At 47.3% G+C, this 26,185-nt stretch overlaps 1 protein-coding gene and 1 long non-coding RNA gene across 8 annotated transcripts in view; one reads left to right on the forward strand and one right to left on the reverse strand.

Annotated features, from left to right (window-relative positions):
- Positions 1 to 1,573: 1,573 nt before the first annotated feature.
- Tnrc6c (trinucleotide repeat containing adaptor 6C) overlaps positions 1,574 to 26,185 on the reverse strand; it is a 103,547-nt gene continuing 78,935 nt past the window's right edge. For 3 of the 5 annotated variants that reach the window (XM_034506864.2, XM_076935394.1, XM_034506862.2), the window contains exons 12-22: positions 25,014 to 25,151; positions 20,405 to 20,524; positions 18,530 to 18,613; positions 18,028 to 18,268; positions 14,883 to 15,050; positions 11,861 to 12,052; positions 11,305 to 11,448; positions 6,689 to 6,883; positions 5,824 to 5,894; positions 5,059 to 5,198; positions 1,574 to 4,472 (exon numbers count right to left, since the gene is read on the reverse strand). In XM_034506864.2, coding sequence (XP_034362755.1) covers positions 4,112 to 4,472; positions 5,059 to 5,198; positions 5,824 to 5,894; positions 6,689 to 6,883; positions 11,305 to 11,448; positions 11,861 to 12,052; positions 14,883 to 15,050; positions 18,028 to 18,268; positions 18,530 to 18,613; positions 20,405 to 20,524; positions 25,014 to 25,151 — 1,854 coding nt within the window. In that variant the 3' untranslated portion in view covers positions 1,574 to 4,111. The remainder of the gene's footprint in view (positions 4,473 to 5,058; positions 5,199 to 5,823; positions 5,895 to 6,688; positions 6,884 to 11,304; positions 11,449 to 11,860; positions 12,053 to 14,882; positions 15,051 to 18,027; positions 18,269 to 18,529; positions 18,614 to 20,404; positions 20,525 to 25,013; positions 25,152 to 26,185) is intronic. The other 2 variants (XR_013110870.1, XR_013110869.1) reach the window with 2 other exon arrangements.
- LOC143442595 (uncharacterized) lies at positions 4,354 to 10,244 on the forward strand. 3 transcript variants are annotated; one of them, XR_013110871.1, is made up of 5 exons: positions 4,354 to 4,491; positions 6,036 to 6,224; positions 7,844 to 7,919; positions 8,005 to 8,114; positions 8,458 to 10,244. It is a non-coding gene; the product is annotated as an uncharacterized LOC143442595 (long non-coding RNA). The 3 variants fall into 3 exon arrangements; XR_013110873.1 differs by lacking the exon at positions 7,844 to 7,919 and having other exon boundaries at positions 7,949 to 8,114; XR_013110872.1 differs by lacking the exon at positions 7,844 to 7,919.

Below are 26,185 nucleotides of genomic sequence, written 5' to 3' on the forward strand. Positions count from 1 at the left end.
TGGGATCACCATTCCTGTCACTACTGACTATTGGTCTTGGCTACATAGAGGAGCACATGGGGTTTGGAACCACCAGTACCTGTACCACCCAGACATCCTTCGTGAGTACACAAGCCTAGCACCATGATTCTGAGAGGCCAAGGCTGCAGTCTGGCACCATCTGTCACGCAGACACCTAAGCTGAAAACTGTTGACGAGCATGGGACTCACAGGCCTCAGGGGCCTATGAGGGTGCCTTCATCAGCAGTGACTCCCTGAGAAGTACTGGCACCCAAGGAAACACCTCACCCCAGCCTTCTGCGTCTTTTCAAAGTTCTGTGGCTGCAAAGGAACTTCCCGAGATCCCTCACCGCCAATGTCTTCCTCCAGCTTCAGTCTAGGCTAGCCCACAGTAGTTTGCAACCTAGCTCACGCCCCTGTCAAGGGCTTGCCCACCTCTGCAGGCCTCTCCTCTGCCATCCTGCCACCTTGGCCAGGTACCTTGCCATCACTGCTATGCCAATCTTGTCAGAACAGTGCGGTGACAGGGCAGGTCCAAACCTCCCACTTCCTGGATCACTGACATCAGGCCTACTTCATCCCATCCAGTCACACGAGGCCTTTTCTGTTGGTCTTCATCATTCTGCTCCTCACTGTTAAAAATTCAACACAGCTTCAATGGCCAGAGCCTGTGGCACCTCTGCCACAAAGCCAACTGCCCACTCCTGGGACGTCTTCAAGGCGTAGCATTTCAGACACAAGTCATGGCTTCTTTACCCACAAGAGACGAAAGCACCCGTGTGCTGTGCGCCGCTATTAGTCTGGCCTTGTCTGCTCTTCCTCTGCCGCTCTGGCCAGCAGAGCTGAAGTTCCTGAAAGGCCAAGGGCAGTGTGACATTCTGAGCCTCATTCTTCCTCTGGTCTTTTGGCTCCTCTGGGGCCAGGGCCCCTTCAGTGACTTCCTTGGCAGAACCGGCAGCTCCTGTTCTTTCCTGTGAGTCCCCTGCCGTAGGCCAAGGCTCATCCTCAGCACATGTTGGTTAGAGGGTGAAAGCTGACCTAGTGTTTCCACTTCGTGTTACCCATGATCCTGCTGGCAGCGGTGCCATTTTGTGCACATTAGCTACTATGGTTTTAGGGGAAAGAGATCAATAAAGCAATTAGGAAGCACACTGTTGTCTTTTCTGAGTTGGGGTCTTGCTGCGTGGTGGTCTGATTTGGTCTTGAGCCTGTAGACACAGGCAACACTACTCCTCAGCCTCTTGTGTGCTGGGGATGGAACCCAGGGCCTGTGCCTGCACACAGAGACCACAGAGCTACACCCCAACTTCTATATTACTATGACTGTTTTGAATGCCTGCACTGGGCATGTGAGCGAGCGTGGGGTGGTGGTCCGGGGAGGACGTGGAAGCTGGGATGCCTCCCAGTGACTACTGAAAGGAGCCACATATTTGCAGCAGAACCAAAGAGCAAAGGCTATTCTCAACTCAAGTCAAAGAGCCCAGGCTGCGAGGTTAGCCCGGAATGAGCAAACTCCACACGAAAAGGAAGTACCTGCCTTTCACAGATGAAAGACACAGCAATTACGTCAATAGCCAAGAAAAACTGCAGTTTATTAAGACTCAACAAAGCGCTGTATTTTTGAAAGCAACCTCCGGTGTGCGTCCAACCACCACATTCCAAGAGGAGGGCACTAAGCGCCACAAACTTTTTTCTTTTAATCTTAAGAGTCAGAGACATTTTAAATTCAAAAGGTTCAAAAAAGAAAAAAAAAGAAAGGGGGTGGGGGAAGCCCACAAAAACTGAAAACATCCTTTACTTCCATCCCCAGTTTTAAAACAGGAGTTTTTCTACAACTCAGTGCTAAATGGCAGCATGGCAAGCCGTGCATCTGGGAGCGCACACGCGCGCACACGCACATATTTGATATACATACATCAAATATCTAGGACGCACGTGATGGCGATGAGATGCAGTCACTCTGAGGAGGGCCGTTCCGTGGGATACATGACAAAACTCGAACAAGTTTTGAACCCAGTTGTGCATAGTTCCTGATCCTCTAGAAAACAGTGCTTTTCTGCAATCTTGCAGGACTTGCTTTCTTTCTTTTTGTTTTGATAAAACCATTAAAAAGCTAATTAAAAAATGTAATGCACAAGTTTCCCGACCACACAGGCAGGGAGTACAATGTTCATATATCTTTCTAAAACATACTTGAGGGTGTGTTATTTCATTGTCTTTCTTCCTTGTAAAACAATCAAAACATTGATCATCTTTAAAACATAAAGCAATTTTTAATATATAAAGCACTCTTCAAACATCTATTTCTCTTGAGTCCATTATTTGGTAAATATGTAACTGCTACACATTAGAGATTAGGTATTTTTCTTCTTTGTGTGTGTGTGGTTTTTTTTTTTCTTTTTTTCTTCCTTTCTTTTTTTCTTTTTTTTTTTTCTTTTCTTTTCTTTTTTTTAAATAACATCTTCAGTGCTAGGAGTTGGGTTTAAAAACACATGAAGTGGTGTGGAGCCGCCCCCGGGAGCCCTGGCGTTCCTGAGAGCGGGCTGGCGTGTGCAAGACAGAGACCACGAGGCCTCGTCACCTTGAGGAGGGGTGAAGACAGTCAACAGAGTCCGCGACGGCTGGAGGGAACAGCATGTCCCATCCCAGAGCTCTGAAGCAACACATCTGTATCTGAAAATAGGTTTCTGTTTGTTTGCTTGTTTTTTTTTTTTTTAAATGATGGAAGTCTTTTTTTTATTCCTTTTAACATTTTTAATTTTTTTTTTTTAAATTTTATTTTAAAGTCTGAAGGAGAAAAAACGTCTGTAAACAGGTGGGAGCGCAAACAGAGCTCCTCCAAAAGCAGTCATAACCACGTCCGCGTGCTGGGCGCTCCGTGCGCACGCGCCGCACCCAGTCTCTACAAGTATCTATGGCCACAGTTCAACAACAGTTTGTTTTTCTCTTTAACTTTATAGTCCAGATGGGAAGTGGTGCAATACTCTGGTCATGATCTTCTCGCATTAGTCCACAATGAGAAGCTGCTGAAGGTAGATAGACAGATTATTTCTCCAGAGATATACACTGTAACTTTAAATGCAACAACAGAGTCCTTGAGTAAACATTTACACGTGAATTGTCACCAGCCCTGTCGTGAACTCTCTTCACTGTTTAGGATTAGCTAAAGGAAGGGCAGGGACACCTCAGTGCAAAGTTAGAAGCAAATAACAACAATGAGAACATTTGACCAATGCCAAAACAAAACAAAACAAAAGCATATACTGAATAGAAGGGAAACCCACAGTTAAGTCCCTCACACACTCTCAAACACACATGCACAGTAAGCACTGACTGTGCAAGAGCTCACATTCCGCACGCGCACACACACGCGTGCACACACATACACACACACACACACACACACACACACACACACACGCACACGTAGGCTATGAACGTAGGCATTTCCTAGAGCCTGTTTCTGTGCACGGATGTCAACGTGGAAGTGTTCACATTTCAGTATTGGCCTGCTGGGTTCAAGTATTTGCATGTTTGATATGTCTTTTTTTTTTTTTTTTTTTTTTAAACTTTTAAAAAATATTTTTTGGGGATTAAAAAAAAAGCGACATGAAAAGGTAACGAAACAAGGGAAATGTGCGCAGGCGATCCGGGGACAGAGCACTGGCCACGCCCTCAGCCCTGTGCCCGTACAACGCAGCCGCCTGTCCCGCCCGCCTCTGGTAATGTGCATAATCGTCACAGGCTCACTTTAAATAGGCTTCAAGTCTCCCCCCACCCCACCATAAAATAACCCTTTCCAGCCCACAATCTGAAAAGTGCCCTTCATGATAGAACTATTCTAAGCAGCTTTTATACTTAAAACTCAAAATGACAACACACTGTACAAACATAAGACGACATGAAATAAAAAGCTATGAGGAACATCCTGTCATTAGCACGACACTGACCAAACTCAGCCCGCACTGTTCTTAACAGTTCGCAAGGGCTGAGGCCAAGGTTCATCTTCAGAACTGGACAGAGGTACTCGAAGGGGCAGCTTGTCCATTAGGCGGAGCTTCAGAGCCAGGCCTGGCACGGTCAGCTCTCTTCTCCCCAGTGACCGTGACCCCTAGATGGACTCGCCGCTGAGCAGGTCCCCAGGCAGCAGAGTGTTGAGAGGCGTGGGGCTGCCGATCACCCTGGCGTCATCAGCACTGGGCGGGCCCCACAGGCTGCTTGAGTACTGGGGGACCCCACCCCACAGCAGCTCACTGCTGCCTTTGCCGCTCAGGCACGGGGTGTTCCAGTGGGCAGTGTCGCTGCGAACTAGGCCGTGGGTGCTGCCCGAGGTGCCCAGCCTGGGCTGGCTGCCCCCGCTGCTGGACTGCCAGCTGGAGGTTGGGGGAAGGGCTTGGCCTTGGGCCAGGAACCGGTTCACTTCTTCTTCACCAGCAAACTCAGCCAAGATGGTGGTGTTTCCCAGTACACACCTACAAGGCAAGAGGCTGGGTAAGTGTGTCACCCCTAGTCCCGAGTCTGTCCTACCAGGAAAGACAGACAAAAGTATCACCGTGTCACAGGCTACCACGACCCCGTTCCCCCCCCACTTTAGACTCCCCACAGCCACAGAGGATTGATGTGTGGAGTTCATGTTTAAGTGTGCTGTACGGTGGAGGCTCAGCTGGCGTCAGTGTTCCATGTCAGTGACTCTGTGGAGCAGGTCTCTATGTACTCTGCATGGAAAACACCCTCAAGAAGACAATGGGCTGCTGTCAGCAACCCTGGAATCTGGGAGGGTAGGGGCTCCTTTTGGTCTCTTCCTAGGGGACACACAGACAGACACAAACCAACACAGTGACTACAGGGAGAGGATGGCTGCCTATAAGCAGAGGACCTAGGCCTCAGAAGTCAAGTCTGCCCATACTCTGGCCTTGGACGTCCAGTCTCCAGAAATAGTTCTATTGATCAGGGCGCAACCTGGGGTGCAGCATGGGGTGCCACAGCACTCACGCACCCCTCCTAACACTATTGGGCACTTGTGGCTACTTGGCAGTATGAGGGGCTGGGAGAACATACATGTGCAGAGACTTCTGGGCCTTGGCGGCTTCGTCCTTGGAACTGTATCGGACCACAGCGTTGCCTTGGGTTAGGTTCAGGTGGAACGTGACGAGAGGTCCATGCTGCAAACACAGTGTCCGCAGTGTGGAGCCATCAATCTAAGAGAGAAGCAAACACTGGATGCAAGCACTGCATACGAGAACACATTTCCTTTGACAGGCTCACGACTGTAACTGACACTGAAAGATGCCTCTGTGGCCAGGCAGCTCATGTATGGCACTTCAGTTACATTAGCCAGAGGGAAAGGCCAAAGTCCCATTCTGGGTTCTGCAGTTCGCAAAAAGCACAGCAGCAGGCTTGTAGTACTGCAGTGACAGGCCTGGTCTGTACCAGAGAATGGTGACAACAGGCTGACCTTAGAGCTGAGATGGCCAAACCTCCTCAAATGGTTTGTAAGATGGATGGTTCTCCTTACAGGAGTATACTTGTCAGTTCTGGAAGGGCAAATAAGCCGCCAGAAACATGGCCGAGAGAATGACCTGTGTTTACCCACACTTGCCTGTCCGCACTCACACTTGCCCGAATTCACACCTGCCCGCAGTCACATTTGTTTGCACCCACACCTGCCCACACAAACACCTGCCCGCACTCACACTTGCCTCTGCCACTCTGGGCTCTGGAGGAAGAAGCCTGACACAGACAGTTATCTGCTCCAGGGGCAAAGTAGGTGCCCTTAGGCATAAGCAGTTACCAATGGGTATGACATGACAGGCCTTCCTGTACCTGGGGTGTGAGATTGCGCAGAACGAGCCAGCTGCTTGTTCTTCCTGAGGTGTCAGTACTCCATGCAGAACCTGTATGACAAGTCCATGGGACAAGAATTCAATTGACAGGCCATATTTTTAGTCTGAACTAAACCACACAGCAAGCTCTAGTCCTCCAGTCCTGTGGAAGCTGTGGCACCTTTTGATAAGCCCAATCTCATATTACTGCAGATTCCATCCACAGGCTATGAAAACCCTGACCTCCCAAATACGCCTATTACCAGAGGCCTGTCCTTTTCTGTTGGGAGGAGGTCAGATTTGACGGTTGCCGAGAGTCAGCTGCAGTTCTAGTTTCTGCTTTGCTGACACCTAGCCTTCACTTGGAATCGACACACTTAGAACTCTGCTTAATGAAATAAGGTAAGTGCAATGGGCAGGGCTGCTGCCAGAGGCTGGGTTCTGCTCACAGGGTCTGCAGCTCTTCTGTGTACCCAAAGGAACCCAGTGACTGCACACGGGAGGCAGGAGCTTGGTGGGAGGGACCTACTGTGCGACATAACAAACACTTCAAAGGTACCTTACTTTTTGGTGTCGCAAGCCCTTACATTTCCATGGAACCTTGTGAAGAAATTAAGACCTCTGTGCTGGCTGAGATGGGTAGGAAGCCTAGACTGGCTGAATGGTCTTTTTGAGGACAACATGGTCCATGAGGTACATGTTTCCAATGCCCTGCCAGTGTAAGATGCTCTACCTCTTTCTTAACCTCCAGGCTCCTGAGGTCTGATGAAAAGCATGGGATAAAACAGGCACACTTCCTAAACCACATGTAGAGTACCTATGAGTGCCCTACGCCAGTCAACAGGAGTTACCTGAGCAATGCTTACCCGAGGAGTAGGAGCTGGTCCAGCCAAGGGGGCTGGTGCCCCAGGTGGAGGAAGGCTTGGGATTGGCTAAGCCTGGAGGCGGCCTGGTGGGTGCAGTAGTGTTTCTGGGTACCTTCCATAGCTCATGAGACAGAGAGGCTTGCGTGTGAGAGGCTGGGCCTGAGGACCATGTTGATTTAATATCGGACAGCTTACCTAGAAGGAGAGAGAGAGCATGTGCATGGATACATGCAGAGAGTTGACTGAAGCTCTGGAAGCTGGCTGGACACTGATCCCACAGACGGGAAAGATCAACAGCGACAAAGCATCATAGTGCATTCTGTCTTATGCTGTCCCTGCCTCTCTGCTGCCCAAGCGGTCTCCAACTGTTGGGTTCCGGTGACCTTTCTGCCTCAGCCTCCTGGGCTGATGAACTGGTGACTGTACCATTGCTCCTTTACTCCCTTCTAACTTCTGCTCACAGACACCATGTGCGTGCTGTGTAGACTTGCTGACTGCTGACACTTCATCAGCTTGCTATCACTGGCCGTGGAGAAAACAATAGTTTTGAAGTTTAATCTTTTTAAAAAATTTGTGTTCGTTTGATTGAGATAGGATCACCAAGATTGGCCTTGAGCCTGTGGTAATCTTTCTGCTTCTGCCTCTAAAGTGATAGAATTACAGGCCCGAGTCACTATACCTGATTTATATGGTGTTGGGAATGGACTCCAGGGCTTAGTGACTGCTGGGCAAGCACTCTGTCCACTGGGCCACATCCCTAGCCTTCTGCAATTCAGTCTCATCAGCCAGCTGTGCTGGGATGGTCATGGTCAGAGGTATGGCCCGCACACAGGCTTCTTGTACAATGTCTAGGGGCATTAGCCCCCTCAGAGAAATGCGCCTGACAGACATGCCTCCAATAGCCACTATAATCTCCCAAGGGCCCAGGGACAGCCTTTTTCTATCTAGCTGTAGACACAGATGCCTCCACTGCTTCTGAACTGAGGTGCAGCCCAGGCACGCTGGCTGGGTATGCAGTAATTAGAGCTCACTGGGAGAAACACAAAAGCAATGGTCACTACCAGCCCAAGCTCCCCACCACCCCCTCACTCCCGTGTATAGCATGTTCCTGAGACACATCACAATACAGATGTGATCTACCCGCTCTCCTCTCAGACTGGCCAATAGGAGGACTACAGCTTCATCGTGAACAGATGCTAGACACTCTGGAAACAAAATGCTATCAACAAAGGTGCTTTTTATTCTGCCTTTTTTCTTTAGCCCCTCCCCAGTGGAGGTATAACGATTTAAACACACGTCTCTGTCAACATCAACAGGAGTGGAAACAGTCTAGCAGCAGCAGCAGCAGCAGCAGCAGCAGCAGCAGCAGCAGCTTTGTATCTGTTAACATGATGCTGAACTACATCAACGCTGTTCTCGTCTCCAGGTACAGAGTGTTACAGCAACTGCCAAGGAAGAGGGACTTCAGAACCATCTTCTGTGGGAGTTCCATGCAGCAAGGTGCACCACACTAGTTTAAAAATCTGGATAAGGTTTGATGAATACAAGTTTATCCACACATCTAAGACAGTGTGTACAGATTTTATGTCTTTGTCTAAGACAGTTTTTATAAGGCCTAGTGTGGTAGCATGTGCCTTTAATCCCAACACTAGGGAGACAGATGCAGGTCAATCTCTTTAAATTTGAGGCCAGCCAGCAGGGCTACATATAGAAACCCTGTCTAAAAAATTGTTTTTAATAATAAACAGTTCTCCTTTATTTTACTCTAGAAGACTTTTCTTTTATGTGAAGGAGTTGTGAGGTCTGCAGTATCGTGAGAATGCTTCAGCAGGACGACAGAACATGGGCTCACAGCAGGTCCTGACGCAGTCTCCTCTAACCCACTTCACACCCAGGAAGCACATGTCTAGTTGCTGCCTGCTTTGCCTGTCTCACAAGCCTGTGTTGCCGCTGTGGGGAGAAGGGGAAGCTGTCCTACTCAGGTGGGACCTACATATTACACAGTCTTCACTACCCCAGGAAGAGACTTTATCACCTTCATTCTGCATGTGAAGTCACAAGTTCCTACCGCTGAGCTGGTCAAGACTATGCCTGGCTTCATCATACATGGCCTCCCTGTCCATAAGGAGCAATGGACCAACAGGAAAAGCTGGTTTTGTTTAGGGAGAGAAGGGAAAAGCTACCTGCAGGCCTAGAGGCTAATTCATACCTCCAGCACAGGACAGTGAGGCAATGCTGATGAAAGAGCCACTGTAGCCAGAGGCATTGAGTGGTCAGGCACTTTGAGAAGACTGTGGGAAGAACCCGCAGAAGCAAACGCACTAAGACAGGGACCCGGAAGCGTGCAGTGAGCAGTGTGGATGGGTACAGGCTGCCGTGGGGCAACAGAGTAGGGAGGGAGACAGGGCTGTCTCTCCCAGCTCCCGGGAAAGCTTACAACAGACCTTCTGGAAAGTTCCAGAAAACCAAGGAGACATGGGTAGGAAGCACCTGAGGTGAGAAGGTCATGAGAAAGGTAACACTGAAAAGACAGCTAAAATACCATGCCAAGATGCTGAACACCACAGGGCTTCCCTCCCTAATGGAGAAGAATTTAAACACAGGCAATTCTCCTTTTTCAGCTCAAACAAAAGACACAAAATTAAAAATACAAACTTCTCAATATAAACCTTGGTATATGTAAAAACAAGAGAACTTTTCTGATCCTAGATCTTAGTTCCAGTTCCCACAGGGACCTGGGGTAATGGAGGCATCTGTCCCAATCACTGTGTTCACCCAGAGCCATCACTTTCTATTCAGAGACCCTTGTCCCTGCTCCTAGAGGGCACGTGGGCATTTGGGCTACTCTTGTGGGTTCCTCCCAGCTTGGTTTGGATGTGGTCATGCCTCTTTCTTAAGTCTGACGCTATGGGCTGGGGATGGTGCCAGACCTGTTGGAGGCAGGCAGAAGAGCTCCTCCAACTGACACCCAGGCAGAGCTCGGCTGTTATGTCTAGCAACACACACAGCATCAATGACTTTTTTCTTTGGTTTTTCGAGACAGGGTTTCTCTGTGTAGCCCTGGCTGTCCTGGAACTCACTCTGTAGACCAGGCTGGCCTCGAACTCAGAAACCCACCTGCCTCTGCCTCCCAAGTGCTGGGATTAAAGGCGTGTGCCACCACTGCCGGGCCATCAATGACTTCTTAAAAGCCACTCTCACCCTCACTCAGTCAACTGCACCTCTGCATATGCTCTGCTGTCTCCTAGCGCCACTTGACAGCTGACAGTAACTCCTAGGCTGTGACCTTCAGTTTTAAAAGATGTCTGCTCTACCAACAGGCCTAAGTCACTTACTTGGCCACCAACATCAGTAGTCTAAGATCACAAGATGGGTGCTGTCTTGGTTTGAGCCTTAAGAAGTTCGTCTAAGGGGGCTGGAGAGATGGCTCAGGGGTTAAGAGCACTGACTGTTCTTCCAGAGGTCCTGAGTTCAATTCCCAGCAACCACATGGTGGCTCACAACCATCTGTAATGGGATCTGATGCCCTCTTCTGGTGTGTCTGAAGACAGCTACAGTGTACTCATATACATTAAATAAATATATAAATCTTCACAAAAGAAGTGTGTCTAAATCCTACACTTGTACGTGGCCCAGCACGGCTCCCACACCTCATGTCATAGAGGCTGTGCCAAAACAGCATCAAGAATTAGGCAGACAACAGAAAGGCTGGAGTGATGGGGTATGCATTCACTACTCCTTTAATCCCAGCACTCTGGAGGCACAGACAGGGTGAGCTCTCTGAGTCTGAAGCTAGCCTGGTCTACAAAATGAGTTCTAGGATAGCCAGGACAACATTTTAAGACCTTGTCTCAAAAAAGTAAACAAAGACCAGAGGGATGAACAGAGGCTCAATTCCCTTTCAAATCAAAGAGATTGCAAGAAAAACCTTGTCATAAAAGGGTAATCGCCGAAGTTGTGATCGCTTTACACAACATTGTAAAGAAATGCTATGAATGACTTGCTGGCTGAAGATTCTTCATCCACATAGGGGTTTTGTTAGTGTTATTGTGGTGACTTGAATAGGTTTGGCCCCCACAGACTCATGTGTTTGAAAGCTTGGCCACAGGGAGTGGCACTATTAGGAGGTGTGGCCCTGTTGGAAGATGTGTGTCCCTGTGGGGATGGGCTTTGAGGTCTCCTATGTTCAAGCTACACTCAGTGTGACTCTCATGTAGAACTAACTCTTCAGCTCCTTCTCCAGCACCACGCCTGCCTGCATGGTCCCATGCTTCCCACCATGATGATAATGAACTAAAAATCTGAGCTCTAAGCTTTGTAAGAGCTGTCGTGGTCATGGTGTCTCTTCACAACAATAAAACCCGATGAGAACAGTCATATTGGGTTTGGTGTTTGTGGATTAGGGACAGTGTCTGCAAACTTCCAAAATCCGAAGCACATGTTGTTCTGAGTACATTGGCTAAGGGACACTCAACACAAGTCTACACCTCCCACAGGCTAAGCCTGGCATCTTCTGATGCCACACCTGGATCATGCCCACACAGCCAGATGATGCCTCTACAGGAGACTGGAGATCTGCCCACAGAAGGCAGGGGGTGGTTGACAGCCCTTCTTACCTCCACTCTTGAGGAGGTAGCGGTTGACATCCTGGATGGTGGTGTTGATGGTAGGTCCTGTAGGGACACTGCCAGGAGTGACATCAGGATCATTCTCAGGATCAATATTCTGAAGTCCTTTCCATGGAACTCCAGGATGGAATTCTGTTCATGGAAACCAAAATGGGGCTGCATACTAGAGCACCTTCACACTGCATCATGACACTTAAAATTCATTTTTCCATATTTGTAGAAATTTCTAAAATCTGATGATTAGGCCCAGAGGTGCTCCTTGCTTGTTGCTCCAGCAACATTTCAGATACGAATGCCTTTCCCAGGTGGAGCTGGCGGTCCTTCCCCACTGACCCTGCCACTGGCCTTCTCTTACCTTCAACTGGGAAGCTACAGAATAATGCTTGACACCACCATACCCCATGTAGTCTTAATGGAAACCCCAGACTATGGACTTGATGTCTGCAGGACACACAGTGCAGCCCCAGGCTCTCAGCTCTAACTGCTCTCCTAGGCTCACAGCATACTTGAATCTACTGTTGCCCAGAAGTGTCATGTATCTTACCTGGGGGCCAGCTGATGCTGGAACCATTTGAGATTTTATCACTGTCAGATTTGGCACGTGACCAGCTATGGGGAACAGCTACAGGAGGACTGGCTGGTGACTCACTGTTCTGAATTAAATCGTACCGGCCGTAGGAGTCGTCAATGGAGGACTTACCTGGAGGCCCAATGCTTAGACCTCCAGGGATAGCACCTACAGAACAGGAAGCAGGGACAGAGTGAATCCTCTACCAGACACCCAGGAATACAGTACAACCTTCCCTTCTAGGTCCAGGATCTCACCCCTCGCAGTCTAGGGTTCTCTAAGAATTGTGTCAGTTAGCCCAAACATGATCTTTAGATGATCATTCTTTTGTGGTGCTAGATATAGAACTCAGGGCCCTGTGTATGCTAGGCCAAGCTTCTACCCCTGAGAGACACTGACTAACCCAAGTACTACCAATCACACACCATTACTGTTGAGATTTTTTTTTTTCCTGAGACAGGGTTTTTCTATATATTCCTGGCTGCCCTGGAATTCATTCTGTAGACCAGGTTGGCCTCAAACTCAGAAAGATCTGCCTTGAGCACTGGGACCCCAGGAGTGTACACTGTCACCTAGCTGTCAGCATCATCATTATTGCTTTTAGTGCTGTGGATCGAATCCAAGGCTTGTGCATGCTACATTAGCACACTGTGTTCTTCTGAGATGCTGTCATATAGTCTGGAGAGGCCTTGGATTTCATATGTAGCTAAGAACAACCCGAAACTCCTCCTCTCCCAACCTGCACCTCCCCAAATGCTGAAATGACACATGTGTGCCACCACAAACTATTTTAGGGTGTTAAGTTGGAAGGCTTCTTTCTTTCTGAGATAGGTAGGGTCTTCTGTACCTTACTTGCTGTATATTTAAAGATGCCCTTGAATTCCTGGATCTTCCTGGTTCTACCAGTCTATGCTGAGATTACAGGAGCGTACCACGTGGCAAGCCTCCTTTGCTGGTGCAGCCCATGCTTCCTGCCTCCCAGGCAAGCACTCTAACAACTGAGCTAATGCCCCTGGCCAGACTTGAACATTTTGGTTTGTGTATGTGCCCATGTGCATGGAGGACAGGCCATCAGCTGTCCTGTCTATCACTGTCCTCATCTTCTGGAGACAGGGAGGGTGTCTGACTCAACTTGGAGCTTGGCTGGAGCCAGCAAGCCCCAGTGATCTCCTCATCTGCTCCCAGACATACTGAGTATGTCACAGGCATTTGTGACCAAACTGGGTTTTATATCTCTTCTGAGGATTTGAATTGGGGTTCTCATGCTCGTGCAGCTGAGTGCTCTGGTCTGCTGAGCGTCTCCTCACTGACACCCTTCCTGACCTTTTTTATTTTCAAAATGTTAATCTTTATTTTTATTGCATGATTGTTGCCTGTATGTATGTCTGTTCACCATGTGTGTGCCTGGTCCCTGTGGAGGTCAGAAGAGGGCATCAGACCCCCTAAAACAGGAGTTAGGGGCAATTGTACTCCACTATTTAGGTGCTGGGAATCGAGCCTAGTTCCTCTGCAAGAGCAGCCAGTGGTCTTAACCTCTGAGTCATCTCTTCAGCTCCCTCCCCAGCTTTTTAAAATAGACTTAACTAAGTTTGGAACACTTGGGCTCAAGTGACCCTACTGTCTTGGCCTCTTAAGCAGCTAAATTCATGTCATGTACCCAGCAGTCCTGGCTGTGCTGGAATTCACTCTGTAGAGCAGCTGGCCTCAAATGCAGAGCTCTGCCTGCCTTTGGCTCTAAGAGCTAGGATTAAAGGTGTACGTCATAGTGCCGTTTGTGCTTTGGCTATAAACATAGATTCTTGAACTATCATTGACCGAGTTATATCCCTAGCTACACTGCAAATCTTTTATTTAAGAAAATAATTTTTGGGGGGACAGGTCTCATGAACACAGTCTGGCCTCCAACTTGTAAGTGGCCAAGGATGACCTTGAACTCCTAATCTTCCTGCCTCTACCTCATAACTGCTGGGATTACAGATCATTCCCCAATCACGTGAAACCGGGAATCTTTACACACTCATCTTAAGTCCTTCTGGGGACAAACATGGGTCCTCTTGGCTAGTGGCTGTATTTGCTGGTATCCCCAGGCCCCGCCCCGCTTTCTGCAGTGGAGCCCTTACTAAGCAAGAACAAAGTGGGCACTGGTTCATACAGAGAAACATGCAAAGGGACCAGACGGCATATGGAGGTTTTCTTGCTAGATTATCCATCAGCGGAATTTTCCTTTTAGATTACGTCACATGAAGAGAAAACTATATGCCTTATTACATTTCTTTTGTTCCACTCTGGTTCTGGGGATAGAACTCAGGACCTCACACATGTGAGACTAGTGCCCTACCACTGAATGGAGGCCACTGGAGGCCAGTCGGTGGCCTGTCTCTGACCACACCCTAGCCCTCTGCAGGCCAACATGATGATTAGCACTTTTGCTTCTTTCTCCTTTCTATCTGATACTTTTTGTGACTTTTTTTTTTTTGAAAGGTGATTCTTTTTAGTACTTTTTTGACATTAAGAAAATTTTAAAAAATTATTTTAAATTTAAATTTAAAATTAAATTAAAAAATTTTTAAATTATATATTTGTATATCCATGTGTGGGTATATACATGTGAGTGTAGGTACCCATAGAGGCCATGAAACTTCTGTTAGAAGCAGTTGTAAACCACCCAGTATGGGTGATAGAACTCAAGTCAGGTCTTCTGCTCTTCTCTGCTGAGCCATCTCTCGAGGCTTCAGTAGGTTCTTTTTGTTGGCAGAAAAAGGAATTAATTCAAGAGCACTGGGCTCTTTGGTGTTCTGGGGCATTTTCAATGATTGTGGGTTTGGAGCTAAGATCTGATGGTTATTTGGAGGTATTGTACAATGGCAGACTCCTTTTCTTCTGTTGTTGGAATTGAATTCACAGAAATGCACAGAACGAGAAGGGCTATTCCAGGCTACCCTGCCAATAAGTGAGGTAGAGCCTTTTGTGGGTGGGCATTTGGTAAGGGCATACTTACCATGCTTGCTAGGATTCTGGTCCAGGGGAGAAGCAGCACTAGACAAGTTACCCATGGAGTTGGGATGTGTCCACTGAGGCAGGCGTGACTGGGACTGAGATGGGTCCTTCACAGACAGACCACTGCTCATGTCTATGCTGCTGACATTCATGTTTGGGTTCAATCCAGCTGAAACACAGACACCGTCAGCACTTGCTCTTCCCTGAAAGATTCCACTACGAAAGCCCTCTTGGAGATTTAGCTTCCAACTTCAGGCACAGTCACACACTTCCATTGTAATTCTATCCCTTGGCCTTACAGCATTCTGGAGACAAGGTCTCACTATGTAGCCCCAGCTAACCTAAAACTCAAAGCACCCAGCCTGCCTCTGAATCCTGAATGCTGGAGTTACAGGCATGTACCACCTTGCTAGCCTTTGGTTTTGCCTTTATTTTGAGACAAAGTCTCAGTATGTCACCTCTAACTGGCCTGGAATTCACTATGTAGTCCAGGAAATTCAGTGTGGGATATTGGCTGAGACTATAAACTGCTCAGGATATTCAAATTGCTGAGTTCATATGAGACTGACAGGAACATTTCACACAACTTTGAACTAAAAAATACTCCTAAGACTGCAAAATACAACCAAGCTGGACATTGTGAAAACTTTGGCAGAAATAGCTTCATTATTGTAAATAGTTTTACTGTGCTAAGATTTAAAACCTCTCCTTTTTATTTAGACAAAAGGGGGAAATGTTACAGGATTATTTGATCACAGTGTGACCCCTGAATTGTTGTTTACTGGAACTTGTTTCTAGTTGTTTCTAGCTGTGGTGTGGCTAAGCCTTAGCACACACCTTTAATCTAAGAGCTTTCTGCCTAAATACTGTAAACAAGACTAAATACAATCAACCAGCACCTGGCTCCTGAGTACTCACTGGTAACACTGGTTGACTGAGATTTTGTTCACAAACACCACCACCCTCCAGCGGCGAGGCCTGCATGGCCACTGTAACCCAGTCCATAATTCAAATGGTACGGCAGAGGGAGCCCTACCACTCAAGTAGAGTCAAACATTTTAGTTCTAAATTTTAGAGCAGGGGCCAAACATGTGAACATTCATGGGAGTATGTGGGTGAGCAATGCAGACCAAGGGCAAGGAAGCCAGTGGGCCTATGGGCCTGTCCTATGGCAAACAAAACAGGTTCTGCCCTGCCAGAAGCAGGCTCTGTGCAGCCAGCTGCTGCTTTTCCTTTCTGTTTTGCTTTTGAGACAAAGTCTCTCCATGTGCATTACATAGAGCAGGCTGGAAGTCATCACCCTGGAACTCACAGAGCTCTGTCTGCCTCGTTCTCCCAAGCACTGGGATTAAAGACATTTGCCATGACACTGGACGTGCATCCTGCTTTTGCTCAACATTTGAAGTATTTATACACAGTCACACACTTGTGAGTAGAACAGCTGTGTAAATCTGCCCAGGGGCTGCCTCCTCAATAGCCTCTGCTTTCCAGCCTTTATTTTCTCATGCAGATCTACCAGGTAAGGCAGCAACAGGGCTGGATGTCAGAGCAATCCAAAGTGCTATGTGGGACCACCTTGAACATACTAGTGCTTCTCTCTGCTGTACCCTGTAAGCTGGAAAGATGTCCTCATTACCCACTGAACTCTTACCTGTTTGTCTCGGCCTCGAGTCTAAATTTTAATCTTATATATTTTTTATTTTTTTGTTTTGAGAGAGGGTCTTGGTACATGATCTGGTTGGTCTGGTATTTGCTATACAGCCCAGGCTAATCTTGTACTGGCAGCAATCCTCCTGCATCCACTCCTTAATGCTGAGATCACAGGTTTATTTATCTTTTTAGCCTATCATGGTGAGGGAAGCAAACCTTTCACTCTGGAGAGCTTTTGTCTGTTTGTTTGTTTGCTTTTCAACACAGGGTAGCCCTGGCTGTCCCCAAACTCACAGAGATCCACCCACTTCTGCCTCCTAAGTGCTAGGATTAAAGGTGTGTGCCACCACTACCTGGCTTCATGTAACTTTTAAAAGAACTCTGCGATAAATATTTTTATATAGACAGCAGAACTGAGGCAAAAAGCAATCACTCAAACTGTACAAGTTAGCAGTGAGTAGAAACTGGTCTTTAGGAAGTCTAAGTCCTAAGCTAGGTCTTGCCAAGGGACAGTTGTGCTTCTATCAGTAAAGGAACAGTAAGAGACAGGACAGATAGTAAAGGATACAATGAGGCTTCTCTGTATAGTCTTCTGCTTCATTGTACGGGCAGAACACATTTATCATATACCAAGTAGGAAGACATGACATACCATTCTCTGTAAAAGTATGCATTAACATTCTAAGGCCTTTGCCCTCTTGGAGATGTGTATTTGAAGCTATTTATTCCCCTTGGTTCACGTCCACAGATTCTGGCAGCATCAGCACACAGCCCTGGAATGCTTCTCCTAGTTCCTGGTGACATTTCTCCCTAGCTGGTACCATAAAGTTTCCAGCATCAAGCCTGTTCTGACAAATTAGGTTCTATGTGCTGGGCAGTTACCACACACCTGTACTATAGGAGTGCAGGCCAGCCACAAACCTTATGGAGGGTCTACGTTACCACTGTGAGTACTCATCCTGACCAGATGAGACACATGCCCCTCTACAGCTGAGGCTGGAGGACAGAAGCTAGACAAGAATAGTAGAGACCTGAGTTTTAGTACTTGAGAGACAGAGACAGGAGAACTGCTGAGAGCTTTAGTTAGCCCGGGCTATAGTTTGAGGTGGTGTCTCATCGCACCACACAAAAACCAACACAGTAAAGATGAGAAAGCAGAATAAACATTGTGACAGAGGTGTTCCTGAGTCCTACTCCTAGTAGGCCCTGTTGTATAATTCAGGCTACTCCTCAACTCATAACCGTCCTACCTCCACCTTCCCAGTGCCGGAGTACAGGGGAGAGCCATGGTGTAGGGCTTCCCACTAATTATCTGTGGTACTAGTGAAACTTATGCTATGCTGAAGGCAGTGTTGCTCCCTCAAGAAAAAGCCTCTCGAGGCTGCCGAGCTGTCCATTTTGTGCTGTCCATTCCGCCTACTGCACAGCTTCTTGGTTAGCATAGGAAGGACTCCTCTACCTGGTGCACGCACCTCTGAAGTCCACAAAAGACTCACCAAGAGGGTAAGGAGCAAAGGTGTTGGGTGAAGACTGCTGCTCTTTGGTCTGCAGGTCGGGAAGGCCAGGAGCCTGGGGGTGAGGGGGGAAGCTATCCATGCCCGATTTGCCTGCAGAGGGGTGCAGAGACAGGTGCGGCGGGGGTGGTGGAGGTGGAGGCTGCTTTACAAGCAGGGCCTGGGCCAGCTGGCGCTGGTGCTGCTGGATCTGCTGCTGCAGATTAGTGATTGTGCGCGCAACCTGGCAGGTGGAAACACATACATATACCCATGCATGTTAGGCAGGGTTGAGGCAGAGCACGTAGCCCATCTACAGACTGAGTATATTCATACCTCAGCCTCTATCAGCTGGGCTAGCCTTGTCCCAAACCTAGTCTTGGGACTTTCCAAATACGGGGAATTGAACCAGAGAAAAGTCAACACTAAGCTAAGGGTTGATCCACTGGGGTTTCTTCTATTAGAATTAGAGCTAATGTCAAAAGTCAGTCTAAGGGACTCTTACTTGCTGCTCCTGTTGCCTCATGGGTCCAGAAACATTCCGCTGGGCCTGTAACATCTGCTGCTGGATTTGTAAACGTTGGTATGCCTGTTGATAGAAAAGTTGAAATACCCTAAGAAAGCTGTCAAAACAAGTGATTCAATCTTATTTACATTCAGAAAATAGAAAAAAAATATTTCAGAATGATCTAGATTAAAGGACAGACTGGCTAGACAATGTGGCAGAACACTGTAATGCTCTATCCAATAAACACGTGAACCAGACCTAAAGCATGTGGAGGACCGTCTCCTGGAGGACCGTCTCCTGGGCAAACTGGGAGGTGAGCACAATGCTCCTCTGTGTGCTCATGTACAAAGTCTTTTAATTTGATTATTTCAAAATGTTGGCTGAATATTAATTTTCTGTACAACACATTTTTTGGGAGACTTATTGGCTGGAGGACTCCTGCAGTTACTTCCGAATGAAACCCCTTGGATTCAGAGCCCTCCCTCCGAGGTCAGATGAGCAGTGCACAGCTGCTGTGAAGAGAGCACCATGTGCGGTGGCCTGACAGTTTCTCAGGAGCTCAGGATGCACTCGTGCGTGGGCTGCCACCCATGCTGGGGTAGACTTTTCAGTAACACAGCTACCCAAGCCACCCATCTCCTGTAAGTAACTCATATAAACTCACTAGACTCCAATCAAGACTCAAGCAGAACTGTTTCTTCTGTTTGTTGTTGGTGCCCATTTGATCCTATACAGAAGACTTAGTTAAGGAGAAGCAAGCAGAGTAGTGCTGTGCTGTTAAAACCCCTCAGGAGTTGTAAATAAGAGTATCCACTTAAGGATCCTCTACAACTGCTAAACATTCTGTAGCAATTTCTCCATTTTCCTGGAAGAAACGTTTATGCAGAACACATTAGGTACAAGCCAGCCGTTCTCTCCGCTTACAGCACGAGGAAAGCCTGCTGGAGAACAAACCTTGTCAGCCCCTCCCTCTCCAGGCTCTGCAGCATAACCCAGACAGAGGCTGTGCAGCTTCCAATACCCTTCCTGCGCTGGGTGAACTTGCCCCCAGCTACTGACATCAGTCCAGGAAGCAACATGGCTTCCTGAGTGTCTATGTCAGAAAGGCCTCCCTGCAGGTGACAGGCACAGGACTCCCTAGTTAGGAATCTAGAAACAGCCGGGGGGGTGGTGGCGCGCGCCTTTAATCCCAGCACTTGGGAGGCAGAGGCAGGCAGATTTCTGAGATTTCTAGGCCAGCCTGGTCTACAAAGTGAGTTCCAGCCAGGACTACACAGAGAAACCCTATCTCGAAAAACCAAAAAAAAAAAAAAAAAGGAATCTAGAAACAGCTTGATGGGGAAGCCACATGCTGCCTGAGTCCAGAGGTCTGTGCCTGCCCTCGAAACAATGATGGCCATTTAATAGTAAAAACAAGAGGACTACTTAAAATTAAGAATTCATGTATGCTAAATCACACAACTTTTAAGTACTCCTGGGTCTTCTTAGCTGCTCTCGACTGAGGTTCTGTGACCCTGAGTCTGAATAGGCTCCAGCAGTTGTCCCAGGTATGGCAGTAACTTCTCGTCTGTGACCCCATGATGGTGTTTGTGTTTACTAACTTTGGGAGGAGTGAGAAAATATTCACCCATGAGCACCTCTGAGACCAAGCACCAAGGAACAGACAAGCCAGGTTATAGATCTGTGAGACCATGAACAGGAAGGAGCGAAGACATTTGCAAAGCGTCGGAACAATATCCTTGAGCAAAAACCTTCTTAATTCACCAGTCACAGACCACAGTTGGATGTGGAAAACAGGGTGACCGCAAGCTCAGGGGTTTCTGCTGCCTGCTGACAGGCGCTGCATCTCTAGACTGGGCCCATCCCACTTACCAGCTGCAGCTGATAGAGCTGGTTCAACATCGTCATATGCTGAGGGTTAATTGGCGAGGTTAATAGTGCAGGGCTGAGACCAATGTTTTTTGCTGCAAACTGCAAAAGCTGTGCTTGAACCTGTTTAACAGAAAATACCTCATTAACAACCATCTCTATGGAAACGTTCACTTGTCTGTGTAGCTTTGTTTTGGGGTTCAAATTGGTTAACTGACAATTACATCTGTTTGCTGAACTTGAGAGGCCATTAGAACATTTTATGAACTTTTAAACAGTAGTTAACATGTTCAGAATACAAAAATATTTTAAAACTAATGTACTTTTTCAGCTGGGTGTGGTACATTAATCCTAGTAATTAGGGAGGTAGAGCAGGCAGATCTCTGTGAATTTGATGCCAGCCTGGTCTACAGAGTGAGTTCCAGGACATTCAGGGATACAGAGAAACCCTGTTAAATGAATGTATTAAATAAATAATTTTTTTTCTTTCTTTCTTGAGACAGGGTCTCATGTAGCTCAGGCTAGCCTTAAAGTGGCTATGTAGCAGATGGACTAGAATTCCTCCTGACCCTTTGGCCTCTACTTGCTGAGTCCTGGGATTACAGGCAAGGACCACCATGCAAGCCAGCTTCTAGAAGATTTCTTTTCTAAATATTTTAGCTGTACATTTTCTTTCCATGGCTTGAGGCCATTCCTATATTAGAGGTTAGTTTATGTTCTGCCAAAGGGAAACTTTAAGATCTGGAGGAGTTATTAGTCCAGCTAACTGCTGCCTGAGTAGGAGGAAGGTGCACTATCTTATGTAGGCCTCCAACAGTCTCCATAGGAGTTGCTACAACCTCATTAATACGGTTAACTATTTTTCAACCAAGTTCTAGCCATCTCAAATCACTGTACAGAACTGTTCTTTTCCACATGTCAACACTGTCTTCCTATGTGCAGGGACAGAATAGATGTCCCCCAAACTCCTAGGATGAATGAAACATTCTCAAATATGGTAGTGAAGGGGCTACAGAGATGGCTCAGTGGTTTAGAGTAGTTTTTGCTCTTGAGTTCAGTCCCAGTACCCACAAAAGAGGCCACACCTATTTGTAAGTAACTCCAGTTCCAAGGATTTAGACCCCCTCTTCTGACCTCTCTGTGTATCAGGCACACACATGGTGTACATGCACACATGCAGGCAAAACACTCACACACATAAAACTAACCAACCAACCCAACTAATTTAGAGGGGTGGAATTTTAGGAGGTGCTCAGGTTATGAGGACTCTGTCCTGAGTGGATCAGTGGCAAGCTGCTGCTTGCTCAACCCTCTGGATGCACGAAAGTCACCATTTAGGACGAGTAAGCCATGCACAGGTCAAATCCTCTGGATCCTTGCTCTGGGACTTGCGGCCCTCGGAACTGTAAGCTACTTGTACATTATCCATTTCAACAAACTACACAGCACTTTAAATTAAATATTACAGGTTATGGGATTAGCGTGATCTCTTTTAAAACAAATTAGAAATAAGGTTCTTCAGGAATCCCAGCTACCTGTTCGGTAGTAGAGGTCCCATGACAAGTGGGTTTGTTTCTGTCAGCAGAGTGCTCCTGGGTGGGTGGGGGGGGGCTTCAGCACACTCTTGCTCTTTCCAGGCAGAAACCATGATTATAGACTGACTGGAGTTGTGAGTTACCTCAGGTTCAATCAAGGATGTTATCAATATGAACTGATTGCTAGTATTCTTAACAAGGGATAAAGAATGTCATTCTGTAATTAGAACTAGGCCAAAGGCTAAAATTATTAATGTTCTAAAAGTAAACAGTGCTGATGTTTAAAAAACCAAAAAGGACAGACCTAGTGCCACACAACTCCACAGCCTCCTTCTCTTTACTCGTGCTGGACGTTAGGACTCTCTCCCAGTCTTCAGAATGCCACAATGGCCTCAAGGGGACACTAGTGGCACATGTACCGTGGTGGAAACCAAGAAATCTCTAATTGGATTTAAGGCCTACTCAGCAAAAGAAAAATCATGCTTGGTACTGGAAACTAGCCAACTGCCCAGAACTAGAAGTCATGGATCTTTTTTTTTTTTTTTTTTTTTTTTTTTTTTTTTTTTTTTTTTTTTTTTTTTTTTTCGAGACAGGGTTTCTCTGTGTACCCTTGGCTGTCCTGGAACTCACTCTGTAGACCAGGCTGGCCTCAAACTCAGAAATCCACCTGCCTCTGCCTCCCAAGTGCTGGGACTAAAGGCAAGCATCACCATTGCCCGGCCCGAAGTCATGGATCTTTGAGGAGAGCCTACAACTGCCACTTTACTAAGCCAGCATAAACCCCAACTATAAATACTTGTCCTTATACCCCCAATACATGCAGTCTTCCCCCATCCCCCCCATCAAGGAAACTTCTCTTTCCAACAGACAAGAGAGCATTGCAGAAAAGCATGACTGATAATACGGAGTTGTAGAGTCCAGTCCCAACAAGTAAGGACCTAAGGTTGGTTCAGAGATCAGTGTGGAAGAAGGCTGGAGGTTAAGAGCCAGAAAAGCAGGATGAATAGGAGCCAGTCTCCTAGAATGTCAGAGAACTATGTATGTCAAGTCTTGCCACCATGGCTGCCCATGTATGATCTGAACAGGTACACTACTGTGGAAGGGAAAGCTTAGGAGGCCTGAACCCTGGACAAAGAACGACAGGCAATTAAGGAATACTAAGAGAGAGAAATAACTTTTACCAGGGAAAGACAAACCAGTTGGTTATCCAACACCGAATTGTCAGCCCTGAAACACACACACAAGAAACATTACAGAAATGAGCAGGTCATATTTAGGAATGCACATGTGCATGCGCACACACACACACAACCACCATCGATCAAAGAAAAGGAGGCCACAAATGTGTGTGTGTTTAAGCAGAATCTTGCCCTTGCTGGGCATCCCTGGCTAGCCTTGAATTCATAGAGATCTTCTTGCTTCAAGAGAACATACATTGGAATGAGAGCAAGAAGGGGTGCAAGAAAGGATTCGGAGGAAGGAAAAGGAAGGGGGTACATAATGTAATTATATTTTTATCTAAAAAATATATACATATTTGAATCTCTCTCTCTCTCTCTCTCTCACACACACAAACACACACACACACACACACACACACACACACACACACGAATCTCTATGGGGTCTGGACTAGAGAGATGGCTCAGCAGTTAAGAGCACTGGCTGTTCTCGCAGAAGGCCTGGGTTTGAGTCCCAGCACCCACACAGCAGCTCGTTAACTCTGTTACTCCACTTGTGGGGATCTGATGCTCTCTTCAGTCCTCCAGGGGGACCTGGCACGCACATGGTGTACAGACATGAAGGCATCCCTGTAGATTCGTGGATATTGTGGTACACAACAGTAATCCTAGTACTTAGGAGATGGAGGCAAACGTACATGGATCCCTGTCAAGCCACCCTGGTCTACTTAGAGACCCTGTCTCTAAAAAAGAAAAAAAAAAAAAAAACAGAAAAATAAAATTTGAAGAAAGAAAGAAACAACGAGCACATGGTACTGGCTGGTTTTATGTCCACTGGACACAAGCTAGAGTCATCAGAGAGGAGAGAGACTTAATTGAGAATATGCCTCCATAAGACTGGGCTGTGGGCAAGCCTGGAGGGCATTTTCTAAATTAATGAGTGATGGGGGAGGGAGGGCCCAACCCATTGTATGTGGTCCTGGATGAGCAGGCTGAGCAAGCCACCGGAGCAAGCCTAGTAAGCACCCCTCCATGGCCTCTGCATTGGCTCCTGCCTCCGGGGTCCTGTTCTGCTGTCCTTCAGTGATCAACAGTGATTCAGAAGCAGAAGCCACACAGAGCTCTCCACCCCTTGCTTTTGGTTGTGTGTTTTATCACAAAAATAACAAGCCTACCTAGGACACATACCATGAAAACAATGAGCAAACACTACAACCACCCCACTAATCTCATCCGGCAAAGATCAGCTAGTATATACTAAGTATAACCCCCAATCTGGAGTGTGTGCGCACACACACACATACACACACACACACACACACACACACGCCCACCCCCACCACAGAATTTCTCTGTGTAGCCCTGGCTGTCCTGAAACTCCTCTGTAGACCAGTTAGCCTCAAGCTCACAGAGCTCCATCTGTCCCTGCCTCATGCAAGCTGGGGTTAAAGGTGAGGTCACCGGGCTCTGTGCATACACACACTTAAAAACCATCACCACTCTCTGTGCATGCACACTCTCACACTGTCACCATGCTCTGTGCACACACACTCACACTGTCACCACGCTCTGTACACATACAATCACACTGTCACCATGCTCTGGGCACACACACTCTCTCACACACCGTCACCACGCTCTGTGAACACACTGTCACACTGTCACCACGCTCTGTACATGCATACTCTCACACAACTCCAAGTGCTATCTCACTGATACACCCCTTGTCTTGGGTGTCCTGGTAGCCTTCTTGATGTTCTATACCAACAGTCTGCTTGTTCTCGTTCCAAATAACCCAGGATACTACTGTCAGGTTTATCACAATAATTTCCGGGATCCAGCCAGATCCAGATCCAAACCATACCAAGCACAGTGTGCAAAGCTTATTGGTCAGACCTGAGGGGATAGAAACTGAGGCACTTGAGCGCGGAGGCTGGGCTGGGAGGAATTAAGAGGCTGCACTGGCGGCGGCTGCATGGTCCTGGCTTGTGCTGCTCCGCTATTGCCAAACACACCCAGATTGCCACTCGGGATCTGCAGAAGACAGAACAGCTATTAAGAGGTTGGGGTAGGCAGGATGGGGAAGGGCCAAGTGATGAGTTTCCCACTATGGATGCCTATGTTTCTTCTGTTTCCTGCCCCTTCAAGCTGGTCCCTAAATGCACTTTGGACAAATGCTATTTGTACAGGTTATGGAAGATGAAGAACCAGCTTAGGGAACTGCCTATAATTTTAAATCATAGGATACATACATACATAACTGCATTTTAAAGAGTCTCTAAACATGGCTGTCACAGTTAAAGAGATAATTAAGAATGATTCAAAAATAACAGTGATCAGATGAGTCTGGGTAGCACGCTTCCGTCCCTGAAGGCTGTGCTGTGTGCAGTGAGGCAGGAAGAACACGTGCTGACCTCTGGTAAACAGAAAGTCACAGTGCAGTGAGAGATGCAGCAGTCACTTCAACAAACCCTGAGACTGAGTCATCAGCAAAGCTGGAGAGTTAGCCTGGTGCCCGACATACCTCCTACTCTGTGTTCTGTGTTCTCCAGACTGTGGCATGAGCCAGCTGGCTGAGGGGTGGTTTTGTGGAAAGCTGACTAAGAGGCATCGACAACAGAGCCTGCAATGCCTATGCTGTGCCCAATGGACTGTGGGTTTCTAGGGTTCAATCTTCCCACTAAACTTGACCAAGGAGCTGCTAAGAGCTGACAGGTCCATGATGATCTGCAGTGGCCTCAGGCATTCAGGCCTCCCAGTCTCCTTCTGAAGATCTCTTACACAGAGCATGACAGGCTCTACAAATTTCACAGTCCCCTCTGTTTCTAGAAAGGACCTCCCCTGCTCCTCCCCCCAAGTGAAGAACACTTGGTAACAGACCAGCACTTCAATCAGCAACAGTAACCTGGAGTTTGGAGTGCAGAGAGGACCTCAAATACATTCTAGTTCAGCATAAAAACCACCTTGAAACATGCCTATAGAGTGACTAAATTCCAAGAACTGTCATTCAATGTTGAGCTTCTGTGAGCACCCCAAGGGGTGTCCTAAGAGCTTTCAGTAGCTTTATG

Source organism: Arvicanthis niloticus, chromosome 6 (assembly GCF_011762505.2).
Source record: "Arvicanthis niloticus isolate mArvNil1 chromosome 6, mArvNil1.pat.X, whole genome shotgun sequence".
Lineage (NCBI taxonomy): Eukaryota > Metazoa > Chordata > Mammalia > Rodentia > Muridae > Arvicanthis > Arvicanthis niloticus.